Source organism: Lepisosteus oculatus, chromosome 17 (assembly GCF_040954835.1).
Source record: "Lepisosteus oculatus isolate fLepOcu1 chromosome 17, fLepOcu1.hap2, whole genome shotgun sequence".
NCBI classification, from domain to species: Eukaryota; Metazoa; Chordata; class Actinopteri; order Semionotiformes; family Lepisosteidae; genus Lepisosteus; species Lepisosteus oculatus.
This window is the reverse complement of record NC_090712.1, coordinates 3,915,741-3,940,870: the sequence shown is the minus strand read 5'-3', so window position 1 is coordinate 3,940,870 and position 25,130 is coordinate 3,915,741. Positions and strand designations below refer to the sequence as shown.

Genomic DNA, 25,130 nt, shown 5'->3' with positions numbered 1-25,130 from the left:
TCTTCAGGTTTCCTTCAGAGTCACAGTACTCTTCCTCACCTCCTCCTCAAAGCAAGGGCCCTATTTCATACACTTCATCACTTTGCATAAGATATACAAAATGGCCACATTTTAAATCCTTTCCTAAGCAATTTAAGTTGAACAGAAGATTCATTGTACAGCCTTGGCTTATCCCAGTACAACAGCTACAGCAAGTAATGCACACATTTCTTTTTACGGTCACAAATCAACATGTTTTCATTAACTTAATATTTATTGTCCTCTTTGTTAATGTTTAGGAAATGGGTCGTCATGATGACTTGTGGTCCTTATTGTACATGTTGGTTGAATTTGCAGTTGGTCAACTGCCGTGGCGCAAAATTAAGGATAAGGTATGCTTAGCGTGAAGTAGGTACCATTTGCAAAACCTGCCTAATACGATTAATGCATTGCTCATAAATAATAGTGCATGCTCCATTTACGGAGAGAAGTTGGTTAAATATTAATGTCTTTAATAAACACAGTGAACATGAAATAATGTAGTTCTAATTATGTGATGAAAGAAGTTTGTATTAAACATTTGTAAAACCTGTTTTTACAAGACCTGCAATCAAAATGAGTAACGCAAGTGTCGCTGATCGGCTTTTGATACTATGTCTAGAATATTACTTACGCAGAGTTTCTCTGTTAATGATTTTAACAGGAGCAAGTGGGCCAGATCAAAGAGAGATATGACCACAAGATACTTCTCAAACACATGCCTACAGAGTTCTCCATCTTCTTAGACCATGTAGTAGGCCTTGATTATTACACCAAACCAGACTATCAGGTACAGGTCCTTAACCTCAGTCATTTTTTTTATTTATTATGAATGTTTAAACATTTGTTCCAGAGTTCACAGTGTCTGAAGAATCTTGAGTTCTCATGCAGCATGCACAAGTTAATGTTGTGAACGTACACAGAAAGAGCACCATAACATGCTATATGTTTGTTGAAAGACTTCCTGTACAAACAGCTTGCTCTGCTCGGGAGAGATTGGACAGTGAAATGGGTAACTTCACAATGAAATGATACATGATCATGACCATTCAGGATTGTTTTTCTTAGAATTATTTTTTAATTGAAGTGCTACTATTGTTATAGAAGTCTGTGCTAAAGTCTGATGTTTCGTACAATTGAAAAGGTGTAACTTAAAAACATGTCGGGCATAAACGCTTTTTCCCTGACCGATATTGCACCCGGTACCTTTTCTCCTAACCTCCTTTTCTGCACTCCGCAGCTCTTAATGTCGGTGTTTGAGAACTGCATGAAGGAGCGCGTCATAACGGAGAACGAGCCGTTCGACTGGGAGAAAGGAGGCACCGACTCCTTGCTATCAACCAGCACCTCCACCCCACCACAGCACAACACAAGGCAGACTGCAGCCATGGTGGGGTAAGACCAGCACAGCTTTGCTCATCTGGGTCTCCCAGGATGTGCTCTGCGCTTGTCCTTTTGTTCCTTTATCGTCCTCTCCCAGAGACACAGGATTCCTGTGTATTCTCCCTCATTCTGATTTCCCTAAATAGGCACAGGACCATTGAAAAATAGCTTTAAGCTTGATGTGAGGAAATGTGGGAGAGACAGAGCTTGCAGATTTTGTGTCACCTGGTATGTGAGTTTAGCAAAGGCTACACTAATTGACATGGCCTTAAAATCCTGGGCTTCAGCGTATCCTTGCCTACTACGCATCCTTAGCTTATCCTTTCCTACTCTTCTGAAATTGTCTCTGAGAAGCACCGTTTCATTAGTATCATGTTGTGCATGTCAGTGCTCAGCAGAGCTGCCAGTATCCAAGTTGTGGGGGCTCATAAGTCTCACAGAAAATAGTGCAGCAGTTGTGTATGTGCATGCACCTACTGTGTACAGTATATGCATATTTCTACATGGACTGTGCCTCAGAAATATTCAGCAGTCTTGTGGTGAGTTGAACAAAATGCCTAAAGTTTATTTTCTTCATACGAATCCCTTAAGTTTAAGGGTGTTGTTCAAGGCAGTTGAAAATGTGATGTCAGTAGCTAAACTCTGGGGGAAAGTATTCATATATAATGTTTAAGATATTCAATGCTTACATTGTTTGGTCCAACCAGGACATTCTATAGAAATTCAGTATAACTATTTTATTTTTTTATATCACAAATAGATTTACTATTCCACTTTTCAAGCAGATCTTTTATTGTTCAACACACTACCTGAGGTATCAAGAGAATCATTATTACTTTGTATTTCCTCACTCTGGCCTGCTGACGGAACTGTGTAGTTTTATAGAAAGATTTGTGTTCTTTGTCGTTATCATACTGTGATGTTGGCAGAATTGAAAATATCATCATTTCAGATTCCGTTTCTTCCTTCTGCCAGTGTGTCGGGAAGGACTGATTGGGTTATTTTGCTCTGCCATACAGTATATTAAACATTCATTATGAAAGAAAAAAAAACAGCTTTAATAGTACGCAAGGAGAAATGTCCTTTTGGGGTGATTAAAAAACAACAGTACATTCCTAATTTGTTTTCTGAATTATCAGATGAAAGCTTTTATATAATGAACAGAATACAAAATTAAACTTTTCACCAACTAGCTAAATGTCAAGCCTTTTAAAAGTGCAATTTATATGCAAACCACTCCTTATAATAATCTTCCCTGTCTAGACCTTCTTTTATTTCACAAGTAATACTGTAAATAAAATAACATAAAACTGCCAAATGTGCTTTTTTTGTTGTTCAGGGAGATTTATGCATAAAAATATGTCAGAAAGAGAATAGTTCACATGAACACATGAGCCGTGCTTGTGTCAAAATTCTGAGGATATCTGGGCATGAGTGTCAGAATTGTCCATTTCAAAATACATTAATGTGCTATTAGCCCTTTAGGTAAAGTATAACTCAATGAGGACGCTGGGAGCATTTAGTATAAAGTCTCAAAGAAGAGTCGTGAGAAAAATCCTCCTGCAGTGATGGTTTAATTTAATTATACAGCCATACTTGGGAATTAACCGACACAAAACCTCGTTACTATTCAGAGCACAACCTTTATTTGCGAGAGGAAGTAATTTGGTCGGGGAAGATAGCCCCTGTGGAAGACAAGTAAACTAACAGGAACACCAAATCGCCGATAAAGACTCACAAGAGAGAATAATAAACGAACATGACAGATTAGAAGAGAGAATTGACTCGCTTCGGGTTCAGCATGTCTTCGGGTTTGTTGCCTTTTATTGCCCTTTTTGGAGAGAGACAAAGCAGGTACACAGAAAGTATAAGAGCAGCGACTCATAAGGCCTTAATCTACCATAGCTGTGTTCACTTCAGGGGGGAACATCCTGGCATCTTGTTACACTAAGTTATAACTAAATGTCAGTATTTGCACTTAAATATGCAATAAACAGAATACAACCTATACAAGACACCACGGGGTGCGGAAGTTCTAAACCACAGAATACTGAAGAGGCTTTTTGACAATGCTAAGTCTCTAACCCAGGTCTTATAGGACTATGCAGTAGGTTAGTCTTATAAATCACCCAATTATTGGTCAATTAAGCATGAAGGATCTCTGGTCTTTTAGGGCTGAAGATTATACTGGTTTCTGCCTAAAATAATCTCTAATTCCTTCAATTAAAGAATCACCTGTTTAATTGATCACAGTCAGATTGTTCTAGGCCCCTTGAAATTGATGATTTTGTGTTTCCCCATGATCACTACTGCACTGGGGATCTCCAGAACCAGAGCTGAAGACTATCTGTTCAGCCAGGAGCTTATGTGAATCCCAAACCAATGCACGAGGTCCGTCTACTTTCAGGATCGTCAATGTGACTCCGGTGCCCGGGGACTTGCAGAGGGAGAATACGGATGATGTCCTCCAAGACGAGCACTTCAGTGACCAAGAGAATGCTCCTCCGGTGATCCCCGTGCGACAGGGAGATGTCCAACCGCCGAACGAGGAAGTATGGGAAGACACAGACTTCAACCGCAACAAACTCAGGATCAGCATCAGCAAGGTAACCTGGCCAGGTCCTCCTTTCAAAAGGAGGTTTATCAGCTGTTTCACCAGCGTGCATTTCCTGTTTTTTTTTTACCTTTCAGTTAAAGGAGTTGTCGCATGCTGGATTTTAAACTGTTGTTATTAGGTGACAGTATAGTAATGGAGTAGGGGAAGTCGGTTCTCACAGAATAGGTCGGCATTACTTGATACTCAGGCTTTATTCCTGTGAAAGCCTGGGATGAGGGCTTGCTGTACTGTACGTGCGTATGTGTTAAAAAAGGTAAGGATCGTACCAGAACTGGGGCATCTCATCAGAGTTTCTCAGGAGAGCAGGAATTAAGGGGCAATGCAGTGTTTCTCAATCTTTGGGTACCCCTGTTTTGCCTGGTTTTGCTTCAGCTGTGTTAAAATGTCAGGCTAATTTATTTCAATTTTCTGTTTGAGACATTTTTCACTTTTTCTTTCAGATCTTAAAAATCTGAATGAGGTTTTTAGAAGCTAATTGGTACCCCGTGCTAATTCATGAGTTGCAGGGCTACCCTCATTCAGGTGTGAGAGTTGGCATGTAACTAACCCATTGGACTTGAAGAGAAGGAAAAACTGACTCCTTGCTGTGAGAGATGCCTGATTTCATATCCACTTGCGTCTGTTCATAATCAACCGGTCACCCATTAAGAATTCTTTAGTCAGACATAAGAGAACAAATGCAATCTAACCAGAAAAAATAAATGAGTACATTTAATTTTAATTAGTCGAGTGGAGACTGTATAAAGTTCTGTGTTCTGAAGTTGTCAGATATAACTTGTTGTATGTTGTTGCTTTTGAAACCAACGAGTCGGCAGAAAAAAGTCTAAACCAGCAAGCTCAACAATTGCAGGCACCAGTTAGCACTGGTAAGTAAGGGCCCGATTGGAACAAAAACCAGCAGACACAGAAGATCCCCCCCACTGCGATAATGGTTAGACAGTGTTTAAGGTCTTGTTTTTTAATGATGTCCTTGGTTGATAGAAAGAAAACCGCAGGTCACACTAGTTGTGTGTTTTAACCCCAGGCGCAGTGTCCCCTGGAGGAGGATGCCAGCCGAGGGGCCTGTCCTGTCTCCCCGGTCAGAGGCCCCCCAGAATCTCCTAGTGTCCAGGTGCGCTCTCTGCGAAACCGGCGGGTCACCAGCCCCGAGTCTGACCGGCTCTCAGCCGCTGAAGGAAGGGCGGACGTCTGCGACAGAAGGTAATCTTTCTCACAGATTTCTCACATGCTTTTTCAGTGCACTTTATGTCCTTTTCTACAATGAAGAAGAATGAGGTCAACATTCAAACATCTCAGAAAAACATGTTTTTTGAAAAATTAAAATGTTGCTGGTTCTGTATAATCAATGCTTAGCTTTAAGTTGCCGATGAGCTGCTTGTTCAGATTTTGATGGCAAAAGATCCTTCCTTTTCCAGGTTCTTTTGTCGGTTCTTCATGAAAGTGCTGATGGAAAATTCTCCCATGTCTTTCATTCCTCCCTTCGCCTTCCTGATTTCTCCTCGTTTCTCCTCCAGGTCTCGAATGGATATCCTCGGCTCCCCATCCAGGCAGGTGTACTCCTCCCAGCCAGCTCAGATGCTGTCTGTGGACACGGGGCAGGGGGACAGGCAGGTCAGCGGCCGGATCGAGGTGTCGGCCTCCGTGGAGCACGAGGCCCTCAGCAACGCCTTCAAATCGGTCCCCCTGGCGGAGGAGGAGGACTTCGACAGCAAGGAGTGGGTCATCATCGACAAGGAGACGGAGCTGAAGGACTTCCACCTGGGGGCCGAGCCCAGCACCTCGGGCACGACGGACGAGGAGGCGGAGGAGCTCCGGCCCATCGAGGACAGCGAGGAGCGCAGGAGGGGCCACGGGGGCACCGAGGCCGTGGTGAGACCAAAGACGCAGGAAGGGAGGTCCCGGGGCATGCTCACCGTGGCCGAGGAGGACGTGTCGCGGAGGAGCGGAGGCCGGGGCCATTCGGCGTCGGAAAGCAGGCAGGAGATGCCCAGCGCCAGCCCCGCCCAGTCGCCGTGCCACTCGATGCCTTCGGCTCGGCCCAAGCGGAGGGAGTCGGAGCCGTCTGGACCGCACAGACCGGTAAGAGCCTTATTAAGAGCCGGGGGGCTCTCAGACTTAAATGGTGCATATCACATCCCCAGGCCTTTTTCTTTTCCTTGTCTTTGCCATTTTTGCTGGAAAACAGGAAAAGAAAACTACAGAGCAAAAATCCCTGGGCACAGCGTGCATCCGCGTCCAGCTATTTTTCTTCTGCCCGCAGGCTTTCTGTAAGGCGCTAGACACAGCTTAAGCCGCAGTATCATCAGTTTGTGTTTTTCCCGTTTTATTACACTTTCACTCTCATTCCGCGAGGTAGCTGTTGTGCCACCGTGTGGCATGGTGAGCTCTGCTGCCTCACAGCTCTTGGGTTTGGCGCGGGAATTCGGGACTGGAGCACGGATGTGTCTTCCTGGCTTTTTTCCAGACGTACACGGTTTCCTCCCACCTTCCACAGATGTGCTGGTTAACTGGTGTCTCTAAATTGTCCCTGTGTGCCTGCGTGTGTTTCCCTGCAGTAGGCTGGAGTCCAGGCCAGGGTGCAATCCCACCATGTGCCCTGTGCTTCCAGGATAGGCTCCAGGTGGCCACACTCCTTAGCAGGAGCAGGCAGCTTTCTGATAATGGAGGGACAGATGCATGGATGTAGTTTGTTGTGTATGTTTCCCCACTTGAGACCTTTCTGTTTTGTTGGTCACGTAAATTTTTGTGTTATTGTTAACATTGCAGAAGCTGCTTCAAATATTTTGCTGTTTCTCCTGATATGCATAAAAGTCCTTGTTATGCAGAGGTCAGGAAAATGTTGCGTGCGTGGCTTAGGATGTGGTATGCTGCTGTTTTTAGTCCAGTAGGAGCTGGAAATGCTAAAAATAGAAAATCAATGCTGCTGTCTTTTTAGATACTTTGCAACATGCTTGATTTGGCACCTCTGGTGGTAACAAGATGATAAACAGCCTTTTCATAAAACATCTCACTATAAAGCTTTAAACGAAGTGTCAGCAGTCTGTTTCAGCACGCCTTTTCACAAAAATTGGGATGAGCTACCGTCTAGCTATGACCAAGCTTATTTGTAAAACACTGATATTCACTCCTGATTCTTTCTGGTTTTCATTAAAACCTGGACTCTATTTGACTTTATTACTGTTCCCTTAATTGGTCTGTATTACCACTTTTTTCAGGTCTTATTGAGGATTATATGTTACCTAGAAAACTTGTTAGTCTGAGACCCTCCAGGGCCAGGAGCGAATATCACTGGCACAAACAATTTTAGGTTTGTGCTGTATGTGCAGTACTTAAGGACCTGAGGTCATAGAAATGGTTCACTCATACATTTCCCATTTCAGTTACAGTAACATGAGGTAATAGGTAAATATGTGGTGTGTCTGGTAAGTGAAAAGCCTTAAGGTAGGTATTCATCGCTACAATAACAGAATATTGGATTAATTCAAAGCAGTGTCACACATCACAGTACATTTAAGGGTTATTTTACAGGGATATTCTTAAAGATAGTACGTTGCATTCCACATCCATTGAATCACATTAAAGACATTTTGTAGTGTTTAAAAGTGACTATGCGTAGGCTAAGGAGTCACTTGAGCTGACCGCAGAAGCTGAAGGTTAAAAACTGGCCCTCACAGTCAAGCAGGCCCCAGACAGATCTCCATTTCCAGAATTGTGTAGAGTAGCGCTGTCTTAATAAGTCATTCAGGGAAATGCACAATAATGAAAGCAGAAATAGAAATATCGAGCACATTTAAGGTAATCGGTATACAGAGCCAATATTGTTTCTGAGACTGGCCTGCTCAAAACTGTGCTGGCTAGAATATTTTGTCAGCAGTGTGCAGAACGACATAAGAAAGGCCGCAAACAAGAGGAGCCCATTCAGCCCATTTGGTAATTAGTAGCTTATTGATCCTCGGATCTCATCCAACTGTTTCTTGAAGGAAGCAGTTGGATAAGATCCTGGGATCCAGGAAGGGCATTGGCATAAACAGCATGGCTGGGTGAGCTAGCTCCAAACTCCAACAATCCTTTGAATAAAAAGTGCCTCCTATTCTCAGATTTTAAAAGCATTTCCATGTAGTTTTCCCTTGTGCCCGCTGGTTCTTGTTTGACCATTCCTTCTGGAAAAATCCACTGGGTTGACTTTGTCAGAGCGTTTGAGGATTTGTCTACTTGTATCGCTTGTACTCTCTGTAGCCACTATTCTGTTCAGGCTACAAAGGCTCAGTTCTTTAAGCAGCGTAGGGAGACATAGAATGAAATCCTGTGAACTGTCCTATGAAAAGCAAAACACTGATGTTTTTTGAGGACGTCATGGGGGTTTTCCAACTAAGAAGCAGGACTTTCACCTGCCTGGTGTGGATAGATTGGCAGTAGTTGTGTTTCTTGGGAAATTCATATCCAATCAGGGACAGTCTGTTCTCTTTATCTGCCATCAAGCCATGGTGCAATTTCAGAACAAGTGAAGAAGATTGGGCCCTTTCATGTTTCTCCTGTTTACACTTATTTATTGTTATAGCAAAAATTAGCTATAGAACAATTAGCTATAGAAAAGTTAGCTAAGAACCTTTTGATAAGTCCAGCCTTAATGTGTTTGTAAATAAAACAGGATTTCAAAAATCGGGAAATAAACGTATTCATGAGCAGGATTCAGTTTTTCAGATATCCCTACCTATCCCTATTATCAAATTATTATAATGTACAGCGAAATGATCACTTTTATCATTTGACACTTGTTTGTGCCAGGCTGATCAAAAAATCTTTAATTGTTCTGTGAGTCCCCGAGGTCATTTTAGGATTTGTGTCATTTAACATCCTGGTAAAGTCAAGGACGCCCAATAAAATCGAGGCGGATGTTAGTCTTGGAAAAAGAGTGGGATTGATAAAGCTGTTTTGAGTGGATTGAATCTGAAGGATTGAATCCTTTTTAAGAGTGCTTGTCATCCTGTTGTAAACACCTACTGTACCATTACTGCTCGAGCCACTACCTGATTTTTGTTATGATGGGTTCTGATGGGACTGACGTAAATAATTAGAAGATGATTGTATTCAGAGATACATTAAATAGAAAAAAAAGAGACACAAGTCAAGTAATGATGGAAAGTAGATCACACAGTATTTCATCAGAAATGTAAAATGGCAAGAACATTCAAAATATTTGACTCTCTGATATTTTACGCTTGGGAAAAATGTTAAATACATAGAATCAAAAGAAAGCACGTCTCTAATGCTTGTCCCACGTCATGCCGGCTTATTCCACAAATGGGGCTCAAGCTTACTTGTCACGTTCTCACCTTGCAAGGAAGCTTTTCCCGCAAGTAATAATAATAATAATAATAATAATAATAATAATAATAATAATAATAATAATAATAATAATAATTGCTTACACTTACATAGCGCTTTTTCTGGACACTCCACTCAAAGCGCTTTACAGGTAATGGGGACTCCCCTCCACCACCACCAATGTGCAGCCCCACCTGGATGATGCGACGGCAGCCATAGTGCGCCAGAACGCTCCCCACACACCAGCTCTCAGTGGGGAGGAGAGCAGGGTAATGAAGCCAATTCAAAGATTCAATTCAAGTCCTACATGAAGCTGTGAGTTGCCCTGCTGGAATGGTGTCATGGCTGAGAGAAATCACAGAAAGGGCAGCAGGTGAGGTCCTGGGTCTGGATCAGCGTGGTGCACAGTGGCAGGTGGCCATCAGTCATCACTACAAGTAGAACTCAGAAGCCATTAGACATGTGAGCCTAGATCTTGACACATAGACCTTTCCATCTGTCCTGGTGAGGCGTTGTAACTCCTGGCAAATCGCTAATGGACTGAGTTTGGATGGAATATCTTGCCGGGTTAGAAATTGCTGGCTATGAAAATCTAAGACTCCAGCCTACCAATGGCACAATGCCATTCTTTTGCAAAGCAGCAACACAAAAACTCATCTCTTGCACATGTGAGACTCCCCAAAGCAAACTGATCAGAGGTGATATTGTTCTGAGAATCTTTTTTTAAATACAGGAATTTCTCTGACCCGATCTTCGCAGTACTGAAGTCTTTTTTTTTTAATCGCATGATATTTTGTTTCATTGAGAATAAATAACATTGATATTATGATGCAGCTTTTGCACAGGCACGTTTGTTTGCATCTTGAGAATATTCAGGGGGAAAAGAAAAATAACTGCATTTTTTCATTATCTTTTGCATCACCAGTTACTGAGTGATAAAGAGCAGATATGTTAATATCATGCAGCATTGGGACTAATGCAGCATTAGGACTATCATAAAAACACTTTGCGCAGCTATTTTGGGAAGTATGTTTTTTCAGTTCCTTTTCCATATTTACTACAGAATTGTAAACTGTATTATTTTTCCTTTTACTCTTGGGGAAAAAAGAAGACCCAATAGATGTTCTTACTGATGTTGTTTAACCTTTTATGGTCTTTTGTGACTTGAAAAATTCGATGAAGTCTGAATCTGGGCATCAAGGAGAGGAAGGGCAAATTTCCAGTGAACAGTGACACTTGACTGCAAAATCGAGATGGACAATGGATGGACTCCCAAAAAGTTAGATGTCAATAGTGACCTACAACCTCTTACTTTTAGTGAGAACCTCTTACTTTTTATAAACAATAGCCAAACTCCAAAGGATCTTTGGCAAACTAAAAAACATTAAGTTGACTCAGATGTCTTTAGAGCTACCGACTAACTCCAAATGCTTTGCCTTTGGAACCTGTTTTGAGTAATGTAGAAGGAACAGTTGTAATTACCATTCTTTCTGCTCGGAGAAATTCACTGAGAGGAGTTTAGTTTCATAGCCTTTATAAGTACCTCTTCCACAGGGTATATATTTACATATACTGTATACATACAATTTTAAAACCTAATTGTGTGATAGCCTTCAGCTACTGTATGTCCTTTTCACAGTTATAGCACAAATAAAGTTATTTTAAAGCAGTGCTATAGATTGCACAATAAAACAGAGGGCATATTGAGGGCATATTACCTTGTGTTGTCAGTCTTTGATTCCTATAAGTTAAAATCTTTACCATTTATGAGCCTCTTATCTGCACAAACCTTTGGACTTTGTTTTCTCCTTCGGTTCATCAAGTCTGTTGAGCACACAATTCATTTAAAGAGAACATTTCATTTACACCACCAAAGATACCCCAGAATTGCTATTCGTTTTCCAGATCGCTGTTCTATTTCTTGAATCATTTTATTTCTTAATGTCAAATGTGAGTAGTACTGTATAGTTTTAATTGTCTGGGGTGGGGGCAGGGCTGTAAGTTTGTTTAGCATTTTAGGACCATTAGTGTTCTAGTCGTTTAAAATATTTTCTAGCTCTTGAATGCAGTTTTAATTTCAGATTTGTGTGTCAGAAACACCTTAAATGCCGTAAAAAAAAAAACAGAACCAATCTAAACTGACATACTGCTTCATCTTATGTCTTTATTCACAGTTAAAACTATTGTGCATACACTAGCCAATCGTAATTTAAAAAGGAAAATTCAAACCTTCAGAACTTGTACCATGTCCAGGAACATTTAAACACAATCTACAGTATGTATGAGGTGAGATCTCCGAGATAGTTCTGATTGCAGCTTCATATTGTATTAAACTTCCGGACAGTCACGGACGAGTTTAGGGTTTAGATATAGAGATGCGTTTTCTGTTTTGCTCTTGCGTGTCGATTCACACACATTCCTACACATTTCTTTCTGGCACGTTTATTTTTCTGATTTAATGCTTCAGGAAGCAGCCTAGCCTGTGACCTTTTTTTTTAAAAAAAGAGAGAGATGGGGTCTCTTTTCTGTGTGTCTTCTCTCTCAGCGGAGCTTTCTGCAGCATGCACAGAAAACAGATCAGGAGCTAGTCTTCCCCACACCTGACACCTTTTTCCTCCACTCTTATTGGTCTTTTTCAGTTGGAGGAGGAAAGGCATTCCCAACATTCTTTCCTGAGAACCAACCAATTGAGAAGATTGGCCTCCTATGTCTTCTCCTCCTCAACTCTGGAAACGGAGCAGTACCCTCACCCAGGCGGCACGTTCCTCCAGCGCAGTCGTTCGGCTGAGAGCAGCCCCGCTCGCATTCCTGGCAGAAGGCACATGCCACTCTTGCCTGGGAATTCAAGACCTAGGCATTCCCTCCTCAGTGCATCCAGGTTACAGGTTCAGCAAGTGTTGTCCAAATTTAGGAACAAATCATGAGCTGACCCCCCCCCCTGCCCTGTGAACTCTCCAAGATTTTTGTAAAAAAAAGCAGAAGGAGGATCTAGTTTTTTTTTCCCTACTCGTGCAATAAACTTGGTCTGCTCTGCACATCCAAACTTCAGCGCCGTACATGAGCCCAAGAAACGAATAGTGAAATTCAATACCATTGGGCGGGTAGCTCGACCCCCTGACAAACGCTGGCGTGCTGCTGTCGAGATGGTATCATTTCAGTATTGGTTTCTGCATGTGTAAATAGAAAGGAGGAAACCACCACTGTTGAATTCACACAGGACATTTTCAGTTGTAAATATTTGAAAAGTACATACTGTACCTGCATTTTTTTGGGGGGGAAGATTCTGTGGCATTCAAAGTAAGCGTTTATGGTTTTATTCAGTTCTTGCTTTAAGGTCTCACTCAGATGCACTCAGCTCGTCCACCTCACGAACAGTAAATGAGCCACAGGGGCATTCTGCATATTGCACATTTTGTCTAGTGCTTTTTGTTGCCTATAATTACAGAGTAACCACAATTGCCTATGCGTTCTAAGCTAAAACCTTTGTTCTTTGTGCTTTTAATTACTATTCTGTGAAGGATAAGGCTGTTACTTGGATGTTTGTCTGAAGAATAATCACACCAGGTTGAACAGTAACCTTGGTTGGTGGTGATTCAACACTGTCAGGCTGCTATCATTCTGCAAAAAAGCAACACAGCCATGCAAATAATGTGAAGCATTCAGAAGTGAAAATCAGTGTGTTGTTCATGTTGTGAATACAGTACCTAAGAATGTCGCATATCACAAAATTTTGTTTGATACTGTGTTCTGTTGTACAGTGTAAAAAAATCACAAACCCTTATATTCACTGAGAATCCCTTAATAACCTCTCAGTTAATTAATGATAACAGGATGGTATGGGAAACAAGGTGTGTCACTGTAGTCTTCCAATGCTTGAGTGGTTTTAAAAAGGAGGTTTTATTATATAGTTATCCAGCAGAAAATCAGTAGGACACAGGCTGACTTTGTGTTCAGTAAACCTTGTGTAAAAAGATGATGCTGCTTTTGCATTGCTTAAGTTTAAGAAGCATTTGTTAATGATGACTATGGGATCTCTACATGTACGTGCTGACAATAGGGCCTAAACTGCAGCCTAACGTATACTGATTAAGCAACAAAGAAGATGCAGTGTGTAAACCATAGGTGCTCTGACATGGCAGAAATCCATTTTAATGATTTTTATTTTTTCACAGAGGGCATCACAAGGATATGTTTTGTTTTGCACAATTCAGTTCTGCTTTTATTTCATAAAGTGCTAAAGAATTTAGTGGTTTCAAGAAGATCTTAAATAGTGCTAGAAAATTTTCGAATAAATCTCCTTTTTGTTGGATTAAGTAACCGAGAGTGCACTTCAGCTTGATATACAATAAATGTTATTTTGTCACATTTATTAAGAGGGAAACTCTTGAATAACATTTTAAATATAACCACGACCTCTGGCTCTCTATCATTTTACACGCTTTTCGTAACCAGCGCTGCCAGTTATTTTATAAAGCACTTTTTGTTGCAGTTGACCAAATTAGAAGCTAACTGGAACAAAGCCATTCAATGAAGGAAACAAGAGCAACAGTTACAGAAATTCTAAAGCAGGCTGGCATTGCCCCTAACCAGTGGTCACTTACTGCATCCCTATAGCCATAATGTATGTAATTATGATACAAACACGAAGTCTGTTTTGAATCTGTTTTGAATTTGTTTTTTAGTTGATGTAGGCCACATTTCAAGTCAAACATGACAACAATAATTAAAGCCATGAACCTGTGGTTTTGAAACATCACACCTGTCTTCTCCAGGGTCATGTTCCCTTCTTTAATTGCAGAGTCATTCACTTGACGGGCCTCTTTAAGCTCTTTGAATGTAGACACTCTCACGTGTGGGAACATACTTTTAAGAATGAAATATCAGTTCACTGCCCCCATCAAAGACTGTAGATTACCTCACTACTGCTACTACTGTTTGTAGCAATGTGGGAGCGGTTTGAAATGGCTGCAATGCACAGGTGCAGTTTTACGATTTCAGCTGTCATAGATATTAGTGTTGAGAACTGAAGTTTGGATCTGGTAGTTTCAGCAGTAACAAGCCGAAAGACCTTACTACTGCTACGTGTGATGAACATGAAGCCATGTTCATCACATAACATGGAAGAAACTTAGAGAAAATGCAGTTTATGCAAAAACACCAACCTAAAAGCCATATTTGGGCAGCAAATACCAAATGTTTAAAGAAGCTGGAATAGAAGGCTGGAAAAATACTGACTTTCACACTAATGATATTGTGTTCCAATATTTACTGTCACTTGAAATCAGTAGGGTGAAAACAAAGTATGTGTTAGTTCTCTTATGATCAATATCTACATGGAATTACCCAAAAACAAAACATATTGCATTGTACTTACCGTTCATAATAATCTCATGATGACAAATACAAATTGCTCGCCTATGAAGCAAGAATAACAGTTTTGACTTTGCTGTCCCAGTATTTCAGAGGGCACTGCAGATTGGATTACAAGAAAATAAAATTAATAAAATTGTAATAAAGGATTGCACATTAATGCCGGTGATGGAAGTGCAATGAAACGTACCGCATAAACACACAAGAAATTAAGCACTAACTGCCAAAACAACAGCCAGCGCATTCGGGTGATGCGAGTATTGGTTCATATCCCTTCTGCTGTAGTTTTCTTATCAACACAGGAATTCATCAAAACCATAAACACAAGGGACTTTGCAAGAGTGATAGAGTTTGTGGAGTGCTGGCAGGAATCTCTTTTAAATACACTCATTCAGATCCATGTGACCGAAACTGATTCAGAACATGGGTAATTTAAAAGACATGCAGAAAACAAAAGTCAGAGATAATGAAGTTCAGCTTCTGTATTTAGGTGGAATTAAGGGAACCATATTTGTATACATGAAAATTGAACCATTTTTGTGTAGTTTTAATTATTATAAATTACAATAATAATCATCATTATTATTATTTTAATTGTTTCCTTTTGATTGTACGTGTACAATGTGTCAGGATTGTGAAGAATGATATTTGATATGGTTCCTACTGGGATATACAGTATAACATATGGGCTACTGTATTACTTGGTGATATGCTGTTGGTTTGACAAGTTGGCCTAATTTATCATTTGAGTTTTGAAGACTGAATATGTTCAGTAGCATTCATCTCTAATTTGTGACCGCAGAATGGGTGATAAATCTCTATATTATACAATTTAAAGAATATACATTTGGATTCTGGCAGTTCCTTATACCAGAGGTGTCGAGTCCTGGTCCTGGAGGGCCAGTTCTATCTGCAGGTTTTCTAAGTCACTTTAAAGCACCAGCACCTGAAGCTGTTATCTCAGTCCAGTTAAGCCAATAATGGGCTGATTGAGGTCATTTAAAACTGATCTAAAATGAAAACCTGCAGTCACACAGCCCAACAGGCCCAGAATTTGACACTCTACCCTACTCTGTTGTCTTTCCACATTGATCAGTAATTAAATAGGATGCGCTATGTGTGTTCTTAGTTTTGTCTTGCATTCCTTTTTACATGTGTTCTCTTTGCTTCTTTGTGTCCTTAGATTGCTTACTATTCTGACCACTTGAAAACCTGATTTGTGAATCTAAATGTGGTGTAATAATATGTCCAATGGCATTTCGTCGTGGAGGAATAGGCGTGTTTTAGCACTGAACTGGGTCCCCACACCCTTTGTTTCAGTATCCTTTCATGAGGGCTGTCAGAACAGAAATTTCTACAGGAGTGGCATGCTAGCAGGCACGAAATGCATGAGACAGCCCAATTGAACACATGTAATAAGATGCAGAACTATATGTGGAAGATTTTAACACTGCTCATTTCAGAGTGGTAAAATGGTATGAACCCATTCAATACCTTTCAGGTCCTGTAATTGTTAAAAAATGCCAAGAGTTTTAAGACACCTAGACAATGCAGGTTTATGTTTATATCTGCTAACAGGCATTGTTTATTGCAATAAGGCAGCAATAGATGAACATGTCTTTAAAGAGATATATGAAAGGCCAATTTTAACACCGCTTTACCATTGTTCAAATGTCACAGTGCTGTGAAAACTCTCTCTTCTGAAATCGTGATATTCTTAAATGTTCAATGTAGTTAAGAAGCGACAAAGTTTACACAAATATATATTTGCTGATGAATTCGGAGAGCTAGTCTGAGATGTGTAATATGACTGCATATCTCAATGTGACTGCTGTGATACTGTATGTAATGACGATGTCCTTGAATGATAAACCACTGGAAAGTGTGATCACACTGAAACTGAGTGTGAATCGAACCTGCACTAAGAGTATTTGACCATGTCATCACAAGATCATTTACTAACACTAGACACTTTGTAAACTGAACTTTTCATGCTGCAGAGGGGTAAAAAAGCTGTGATATGCTTGTCATCTGCACATACCCAGAGTTCAGATTATAATGTGCATCATTGGCAGTTCACAAGATGTTTGTGATAGGGTGCAATATACAGTAATTATCTCCTTAAAAAGCCGCTAGTGATTAAGAATCTTTGATAAACACTCACATGTTGTCTTCCTACAGGATTTATACACGTATGAAGAAGGCTATGCAGATGTCAAAGGCTGTGTTCGCAAAGAATTCATAAATGAAACTTTTATTTTTATATAATCCCCAGATGAGTAGCTTTGTTACAGAACTATAGTAGCAAATAAATGCCGCATGATTGTAGCTGACTTATAAAAACATCTTTATTGTAGACTTTACTGTAGACCTAGCGTTGAACTTGATATAGTGGTGAATTCTTTGTGAACCCAGCTCCACAGATTTTATGTCCAAGATGTATTTTAACCTGTCTAGAGAAAAGATTATATGCTGGTCTTTATGTATAAAAATGGGGAATAGTACCAGCAAAAGCAAGTTGAAAAAGAACAGAAATACAAATGTGGTTAAACTAAACAGATTACTTTACGAGGGCAATAGTGCAATAAGTAAAACAGTCATTTGAATGTTTTGATGATTATATATTTGTTGCCCTTTGTCATACTTAAAGATGTCTGAAAGGTCTAAAACAAAAGACCATCTTTCCTACAGACCATGTCTAATGGAAATAGAATATCTGTGGCAAAAAGCAGTACTTTGTTTATCTTAGGAATACATTTTTTCTACAGGAGTTCATGCAATAGGTTATTGTGTTGAGTGCTGTAAGGGTCTTCATGCTTGGCATTTCTCAGATTCACAGTAAGGCATGGTTTTAGTCACAGACTCACATGGCTTACACAAGTCTCCATCTGTCTGCATCTTGGTCTGTCCTTTCGGGTACTTGTTCTCAGACTTGAATGTTGTAACACTTTTACATGTAGCACAGAGAAATGCAAAAACCAGGATAGATTTGCTTTAGATCTTTTTTTTAAAAATACATTTATTTTTCTTGATCTCTTGTCCATGTTAATTAGCTTTGAATGTCATTTTAAGAACTTTTAGCTTATTTCACTTACAATAGTGTGTGTCAATTGTCTGATTGCCAAATAACAGCAGGGACAGCAATCACAGAATGACAGAAAGGTCCCTATTTGTATGAGCATAAAATCAACCCAAGCAACGAACTCTATTATACTCTTAAACTCCATAAAGTATACTAGAAACTGAAATGAAAGTAAATTTTAACATAAGATAAATATTAAGATGTTTTTGACTTTTCCATAAGCAATACTATAGTACTGTCTGGTGGCTGCATTCATTTTTAATGCCACTGAAATGTATATGTTTATATGTAATAGGCTTCCATTTGATATACATACTGTATATGCTGTTCTCTGCATTTCTGGCTGAAATTGGAAAGTCAAACAGGTGAAAGCAACAGTCGCTAAAGAGTAGGCAAAAGTTACAGCTAAACTTAATGATTTTAGTATGAGTGTGGTTCTATAATTTTAAAGGTCGGGAACAATATTATTATTTTTATATTTTTTGCTGCTCGTAGAGTAAGTTCAAGAACCTTATTTGCCTTATTATATTGTGTGGAATAGGTCATTTCCGTGCACTTGTGACCCATGTATTTCAGTTTTATTCTTTTTTATTTTTATATAGAGATATTGTTATTCTTTGAGTATTGTGTTCAGTTTCTATGATGGCTTCAATTCATGTTCTTAATTTTGCACTTTTAATTTTCTTTCCAAAGCAAAGGCAAAGTACAGGAGCTAAATATATAAACTGTGTAACGGGTATAGTTCAGAGGTTCTGCTGCTATAAAGAAATAACCTACTGGAGTGCAATATTCTACAGAAATATTGATGTTGGTGGTCAATATTTGGGCAACTGTAGCTAGTGATGTTTGTGAGCTTTGTTGGATATTAATAATGTTTGACAGTACAGCCTTCATAGTTCACAGCAAACATCACTAAAAAAGAAACAGGGTTCTTTAAAGTTTCAGATGACTGAAGTACAAGGAGTTTTGCACCTTTTGTCCTGAATCGTCTTGTGTTCTGTGCTTGTGTTCTTGTGTTTTAGTCACTGAGCTTTTTCCTAAAGAAAACCTGCCGCTGAAGGGATTTTATGCACAGAGAATAAGATACTTCTGTTTGTTAGCTGGTTTGATAAATTGTCCTTTGCTTTATTGAATGTAAACACTGTAATGTTTAAACAGCCCACAGTTACATGAATTGTATCTCCTGCAAACATTTTCTTACACTTCACCTAACAGAGTACTTAAGTGCTGTGTGCTAGCACCAAACAGCAGTCAGAATGTGACAACAGCAACAGGGTACCTTAATGAAGGGAATCATGACTTCCACAAGCATAACATATTTCTGAGCTTACAATGGCGATAGTTATCAATGTGGATTACGAAACCAAGAATATTTAAGTAGAATAACTAAAATGTCTTCCAAAAACATAAGAAAGATGAGGGTGTTAATAACTAATTACCCAGACCATTAGAATTACATAATAATTAGAGTGAGAGTTTCTTTTTCCAGGATTCTTAAGAATTTATCTATATTTTAATGTTGTTCTGAACAACAAAGGAACTATTTAAAAAATTGACAGAAGGTATTTAGAATAAGGTTGGTGTACAGTGAGTCTCTATGGTGAGGCAGTGCTAGCTTTCAGTTTTCGGTGTGAAATTCCAGTTAACTTATTTATGTGTTAAACCGACACTGTTCATTCAGATATCACTTCACATTGAACCTTGGACAGTGAATGGATTCACTCTGCAAAAGGCTCTCTTTTCTGTAAATTACACTACTTTAGCCATTACAAATAATGTATAACGAATGTACGTGTTCCTTTTTGAAAAAGCTGCTGAATTTTTTGAGTGGTTTGACGTAATCTTCTTTGCATTCATTCGCATGTGTTTTAGTAATTGTAAAAAAAAATAGCCCATGCTGTTTTTCACAGGAGCTGCGTCTGTTTTAGACAAGAGGTGCTTCATGACAGCTAGAACTCCCTGGGTCCCTGCCATTGGGCTCATTTTACACAGTGACCCAACAGGACCCTGGGTAGGGTGAAGGAGGCTGTTTTGGCATTAACCTCTTCGTCCTCTCTGCAGAAACCCTGCCAATCCTGGAAAATACATCAGACCCCCAAGAAATGGCAATCTGCTTTCATGAAGCACTTGAACGTTAAATTCATTTTTTCTCTCGCTTTTGTATTTTCCTACTGGTAAAAAGATACTCACGGATCAGTGACTATAAATGGGGTTCAAACAAACCTGCGTTATCACTTTTTTGATTAATTACACATGTAATCATTTATATTGATCATATGTCATTTTCGCCTTTTGGTTTGTCAAACAATGCTACTCTCCTCTCTAATAAGCTGTCATTCTCTATGTGTATCATGATAAGCACTTTGAGATGATTGCTTTTAAAGGTGCTATATAAAATCCGGTTTATAATGTCTAATGCTAACTAGGACTATTCTCAGTGGCTCAATGAAGTATCTGGCCTATTGTCAGATATTTATAGTTCTGCCTTAATATATACGAGCATAGCCTGAGGTTGAAAAAAGAAAGTTGTTGTATGTCCAGTTCAGTGGACAGATTTAACATGAATGAAATTATTATCTATATATCCAGACAGAAATTACAAGCACAAGTGAAATTAATGTCTGAATTAAAAAAACAACATATTGGGTTTTCTTGCAGAAGTCATTAGGCGGTTCAATCAGCTACTGAAAAATAATTACTTTTCAATATTTAACCAGTAATGCTGTATTTCACAAGGGCTGAAGACATTCCTGAATGGTCAGAAACATCAGAATGAACATCTTGCTTGTAGAGCTGTACAAGTTTCGTATTTGTACAGTATACATAACATAATATGAGAAAGCCTAAAGTGACACAACTACAGAAGACAGATTATTAAATGTTGTTGCCAGAGACTAGAATTCGGTGGGAAGTGACAGTACAACCTCTGAGATTTTTATTAAAATGCACTTTCTGCTGGGTCCAGAATAACATGGACTCTTGGGTTCTTTAAAATGATAACTGCAATAAAAATAAATTATTCCAAACACCCAGCACCCTAAAAAAATAACTTACATTTTCATGGGACAATTCCGTTTTGAACTCAGTAATTCTTTCTTACCTATTTTCCTACTAAACAAACAATTTTAAAATCAGCCAAATTGCCATAGAGCCTGATAATGCCTGTGACTCATATCTAAGTGTGGTGGGTATTGGTGGACAGTCAGGCAGAGTAATGAAGAACAAGAAAAACTTAAGGTACTGTAGTTTGGTAAGAGTGTAGATTTTTATGTTTATTGTTCTGCCCTTTCATTTATTTTACCATTCAGCAACATCACAGGAATTCATGTAGAATGTTTTCTCTGCTGTATTTGCGTTATCATCTTTAGACATACTCAGCTCTGTCAGTTTCTTGAGGCCCGCTGTTCATTGTTTTGACTGAGAGCGTAAAATATCTGTGGATTATGTAAATCCATCGCTACACATGTAGTAAACTTGTAAAATAAACAAATTGGCTAACATTTACCTCCCAAAAATATACCGGCATTGAAATAGCAGTTGAAATTTTGCGTTTCTATGCCCTGAATTGTTGTTTTTTTAAATGCTGCTTTGGTACATTCTGCACTATAGATTAATGTTTTCATGTTCTGAGGAGCATGATCAAATATTTTAATTCTTAACTGAAAGTTGCACTTAGTGTTATTGCAGCAAAGTGATCTGTGAGTGTCTTTTCATTCTATATTAAAAAAACAAACCTTTCAGAGGTACTGTATGTAATCAGTTTTGTATCGCAATAACTGTACAGTAGGCCTGTAATATCTATAAGTAAAGCATGTATTTTAATTTTTAAATAAAGATTAGAGTTGTACATATATATATAAATATTAACGGCATTACATGTATATTAGCATGCAAGAAATCTGCTTACAGGCTGTATATATGGCAAACCACTGTATCTAAGGATAAACTTGAAATCACAAATGGGCTGAGTGATTTAAAAAAAAACGCTGTGCAATGGATTTTTTTGTGCCTTTTTTATTCATGTATGTAATCTAGACAATCTTGAAAAGCTTGTATACAACCAAAATATTATTAAAGGATTTGGGGGTGGACTTTAAAAAGAAACTTGTCTTTTTGGTTGTGATTTATTTCGTTTCCACAATAAATGTAAAGAGCTAGTTAAGGAATTTGTTATATCCTGTTTGGATGGTTTTCTGTGTTATTCTTTTTTTGTTACTTTGCTTACTGTATGTCATTGGCCAACTTGAATAAGTGTGTTGGCTGTCCAAGCTTGTGAAGTGGCTTCATTAAGGCCAGTGCACATAGGAAGGAAATTATTTTTCCGGTTCCTTTGGAGGCCTGTTTTGCTTGCTATTGAGCTGCACTGATGCATTGCCAACAGAATCGGCACACCAAATAATTATACCAAATAGATAACACATATAATTAATAATATGTATTATACTATATAATAAAACATGTAATAAACAAATATTACTATACTAAGTATGTTTTTACGGTGTGCACATCAGTTTGCTATGGTTTCTCATATTTTCTCTGTATTTTTTCAAATACAAAAACCAAAGCAGTTTAATTACAGATGTCATCGACCCAGTCAGTGGTTTTTGGTTCTACAGTGGGGAAAAATACAGCTGGAGCATAGGCAGATTTTTCTGAAATGCACATGTTTTCACTGGATCAGTAATCACGTCTTGTCTGGTTTCGCTGCAGGTACTGTCGCCCAAACCTTTTGAGCAGAACGGTCTGCCTTTGCCGGTGCCTTCTTTGCCTTACCAAGACTACAGATCAAAGGACCTGGCCCTTGAGAAGGAGCCTGTCAGGCTGCACGGTCTCCCCCAGCAGCGGCAGAAGAGAGTCGATTTCCTGACCATCGTGTTAACCGGTGTCTTGCCACACCGCCCCGACTTTAGCACGGATGTCAAGGACAAAGACGACGCAGACATGCGGAGGGCTGGGGCCGAGCTGCAGAGCGAGTCGAGCAGCGAGCCGAGCCAGAAAAGCACCGAGCGGAGCCAGGACGGAGCCCCCTCCACGCTCCTGGCCGACGACCAGAAGGAATCCAAGGGCAAAACCTCCACGGTGGAAGGAGACCTGGACATGGAGGAAGGGTCCAAAACGCTCGTTCTGTTTTCCCCGGGCGACATGCGGAAGTCCCTTGCAGCGGGTGATCTGGCCCCGGATGCCGACCTGGGCACGATGGCCGCCGTCACGCCTCAGAGCGAGAGGCCACAGCCCCTGGGGAGCCAGCTGGATGTCTCCGAGCCAGGGACGCTGTCCTCGGTGCTGAAGTCGGAACCAAAGCCCCAGATCGCAGCCACCGTTGCTTCCTCTCAGTTCACCAAAGTCGAGCGCACTTTTGTCCATATCGCCGAGAAGTCGCACCTAAACATTATGTCTTCCAGTGGCCAGCAGGTGAGGCAGGATGACTATGTCTTCTTTGGTCCAGCAGAGGAACCCTCGGGTGAAGGGGATCTCCCAGAGAAAGAGGCCCCGAAGGAGAATGGAGAGCGGAGCTCCTCGGAAAAGGAAGCAGGGCCAGAGAGCTCTGCACAGGCCGCTGCCCCGTCTGAAGCTTCGACTCGGAGCCCCACGGAGGAACCCAAGGTCCAAAACGGCTTTGACATCTCCACCGAAAATGAATCGGAACCGAAAGCTGAAGACATTCCTCCTCTCGTCTCCCTGGAGTCTGAATCGGTCATCGCAGAGATCTCTCCGGTGGTGCACCAAGAGCGTGAACCGGAAGAACCAAAAGAGGCCGTTTTGCAGGTAGAACACAAGGCTGAGCCCCCAGAGAAAGCTGTGATAAGCAAGCCCCCCAGGGAACAATATAAAAGCCGAATACCTGTTTTGGTTTCTGAAGAAGACACCGGTTCGGATCACTCAACTTCCCTCCCTTCCAAAGAAAGAGTCCACAAGAGGCAAAAGCAGCAATATCTGGCTCGATTGATTATTGAGAAACGGCAGGGACGCTTGATGAGACTGGCTTCAGGGGCATCGTCTTCAGCCTCCTCCGAGGAGGACCGCAGAAGAGCGTCAGAGACTCTGTCAGCCACAGGTTCTGAAGAGGACACGCATGACTCTGATGACTCCTTCACCAAGAAAGCTTTCGGTCTGAAGCCCAAATCCTCGGACCAGGATCTGGAAAGGCAGCGGCCCAGGAGCAGAATTCCTCGTCCCATCACGCCTTTAAAAAAGGTTTCACCCCCTCCAGTGTCCAGTGGCCCATTATCTCAAACAGGACCCAGCGTCTCGAAATCTCCACCTCCAGTTGTAAATAGGTATGTATTATAGCTTTCTGTATCTACCTAGAAGTGCTTAGCTCCTTTTTTTCTCTGTAAGTGGGGAAATGGGGATATATAGAACCACAATTTTCCATGAACCGCGTTCTCATGATGTTACTTGGCCTCTTCCAAACAACTACTGTATATTGTAAGATCTGCACCATGAAGGGGTGGAATTTGGATCAATTACAAACAAGGTTATGGGTAACAAGTCCCCTTGGCCTACATCAACACCAAAATAGGATAGCATGCAAACTACAGTATCATAAATATAAACATTAACAGTGATCACACTGAGCTGATACAGCTCCCTCAATTACTGTATGTCATGTCATTGTCAAAGGAATGTGTTCTGTGTGTAACAAACTTATTTACACCACAGGTAGAAGACTTTATTTGCATGTACATGTTTGCATTACATACAGTATGTACATGTCAAATGGGATACTTATTTGTGCCTGTAAAACGACTAGTAACATTCAGGACGTGCAGAGAACAACAGATAACACCACACAACATAGACCGTCATTAATTCTGAGGCAATGCACAGTTAGCTGTTAAGAATGTGCGCTGCCTTAGGGTAGACGCTATTCTTAAGTCTAGTAGTTCATGTTCAATGGCGCGGTACCTCTTGCCAGAGCGCAGGGGGGAGAATGTGGTGCAATGTTTACAAGGTACAGTTATTTGAATAGACCAGCCAATTCGATTGGGTCCTGATACATTCCAACCTGTGTGAATGCATAGGTTGTCTGGCTCAGGCAACTCTGAACTACTGGAACTCAAGGGTCCTGAAGGTGCTGTGTTTTCTAGATGAATTCATGTTACATTGTATGGCCTGTTTTGTATCATTCACCACAACAGGAAGTGGTCCAGAGTTTCAACGGGTATTTTATTAATGGGATCTCAGATTAGTCTTTATTTAGCAGAAGCTGTTTTTCCAGGTAGTTTGTATAAAGGTAATCGCAAAAAGATAAAGCAATTACATGCACGAGTATAAATAACTGTTGCACATTGTGTCATTGATGTTACAATATGAAATGTAGCACAAAACAGG

At 40.2% G+C, this 25,130-nt stretch overlaps 1 protein-coding gene across 1 annotated transcript in view; it reads left to right on the top strand.

The window, feature by feature from the left end:
• LOC102682254 (tau-tubulin kinase 1) overlaps window positions 1-25,130 on the top strand; it is a 60,339-nt gene that overhangs the window by 27,332 nt on the left and 7,877 nt on the right. Inside the window, exons 8-14 of the mRNA XM_069179853.1 lie at window positions 279-371; window positions 683-808; window positions 1,259-1,413; window positions 3,809-4,007; window positions 5,043-5,218; window positions 5,533-6,097; window positions 22,506-24,073. Of these exons, the coding sequence (XP_069035954.1) occupies window positions 279-371; window positions 683-808; window positions 1,259-1,413; window positions 3,809-4,007; window positions 5,043-5,218; window positions 5,533-6,097; window positions 22,506-24,073 (2,882 nt within the window). The remainder of the gene's footprint in view (window positions 1-278; window positions 372-682; window positions 809-1,258; window positions 1,414-3,808; window positions 4,008-5,042; window positions 5,219-5,532; window positions 6,098-22,505; window positions 24,074-25,130) is intronic.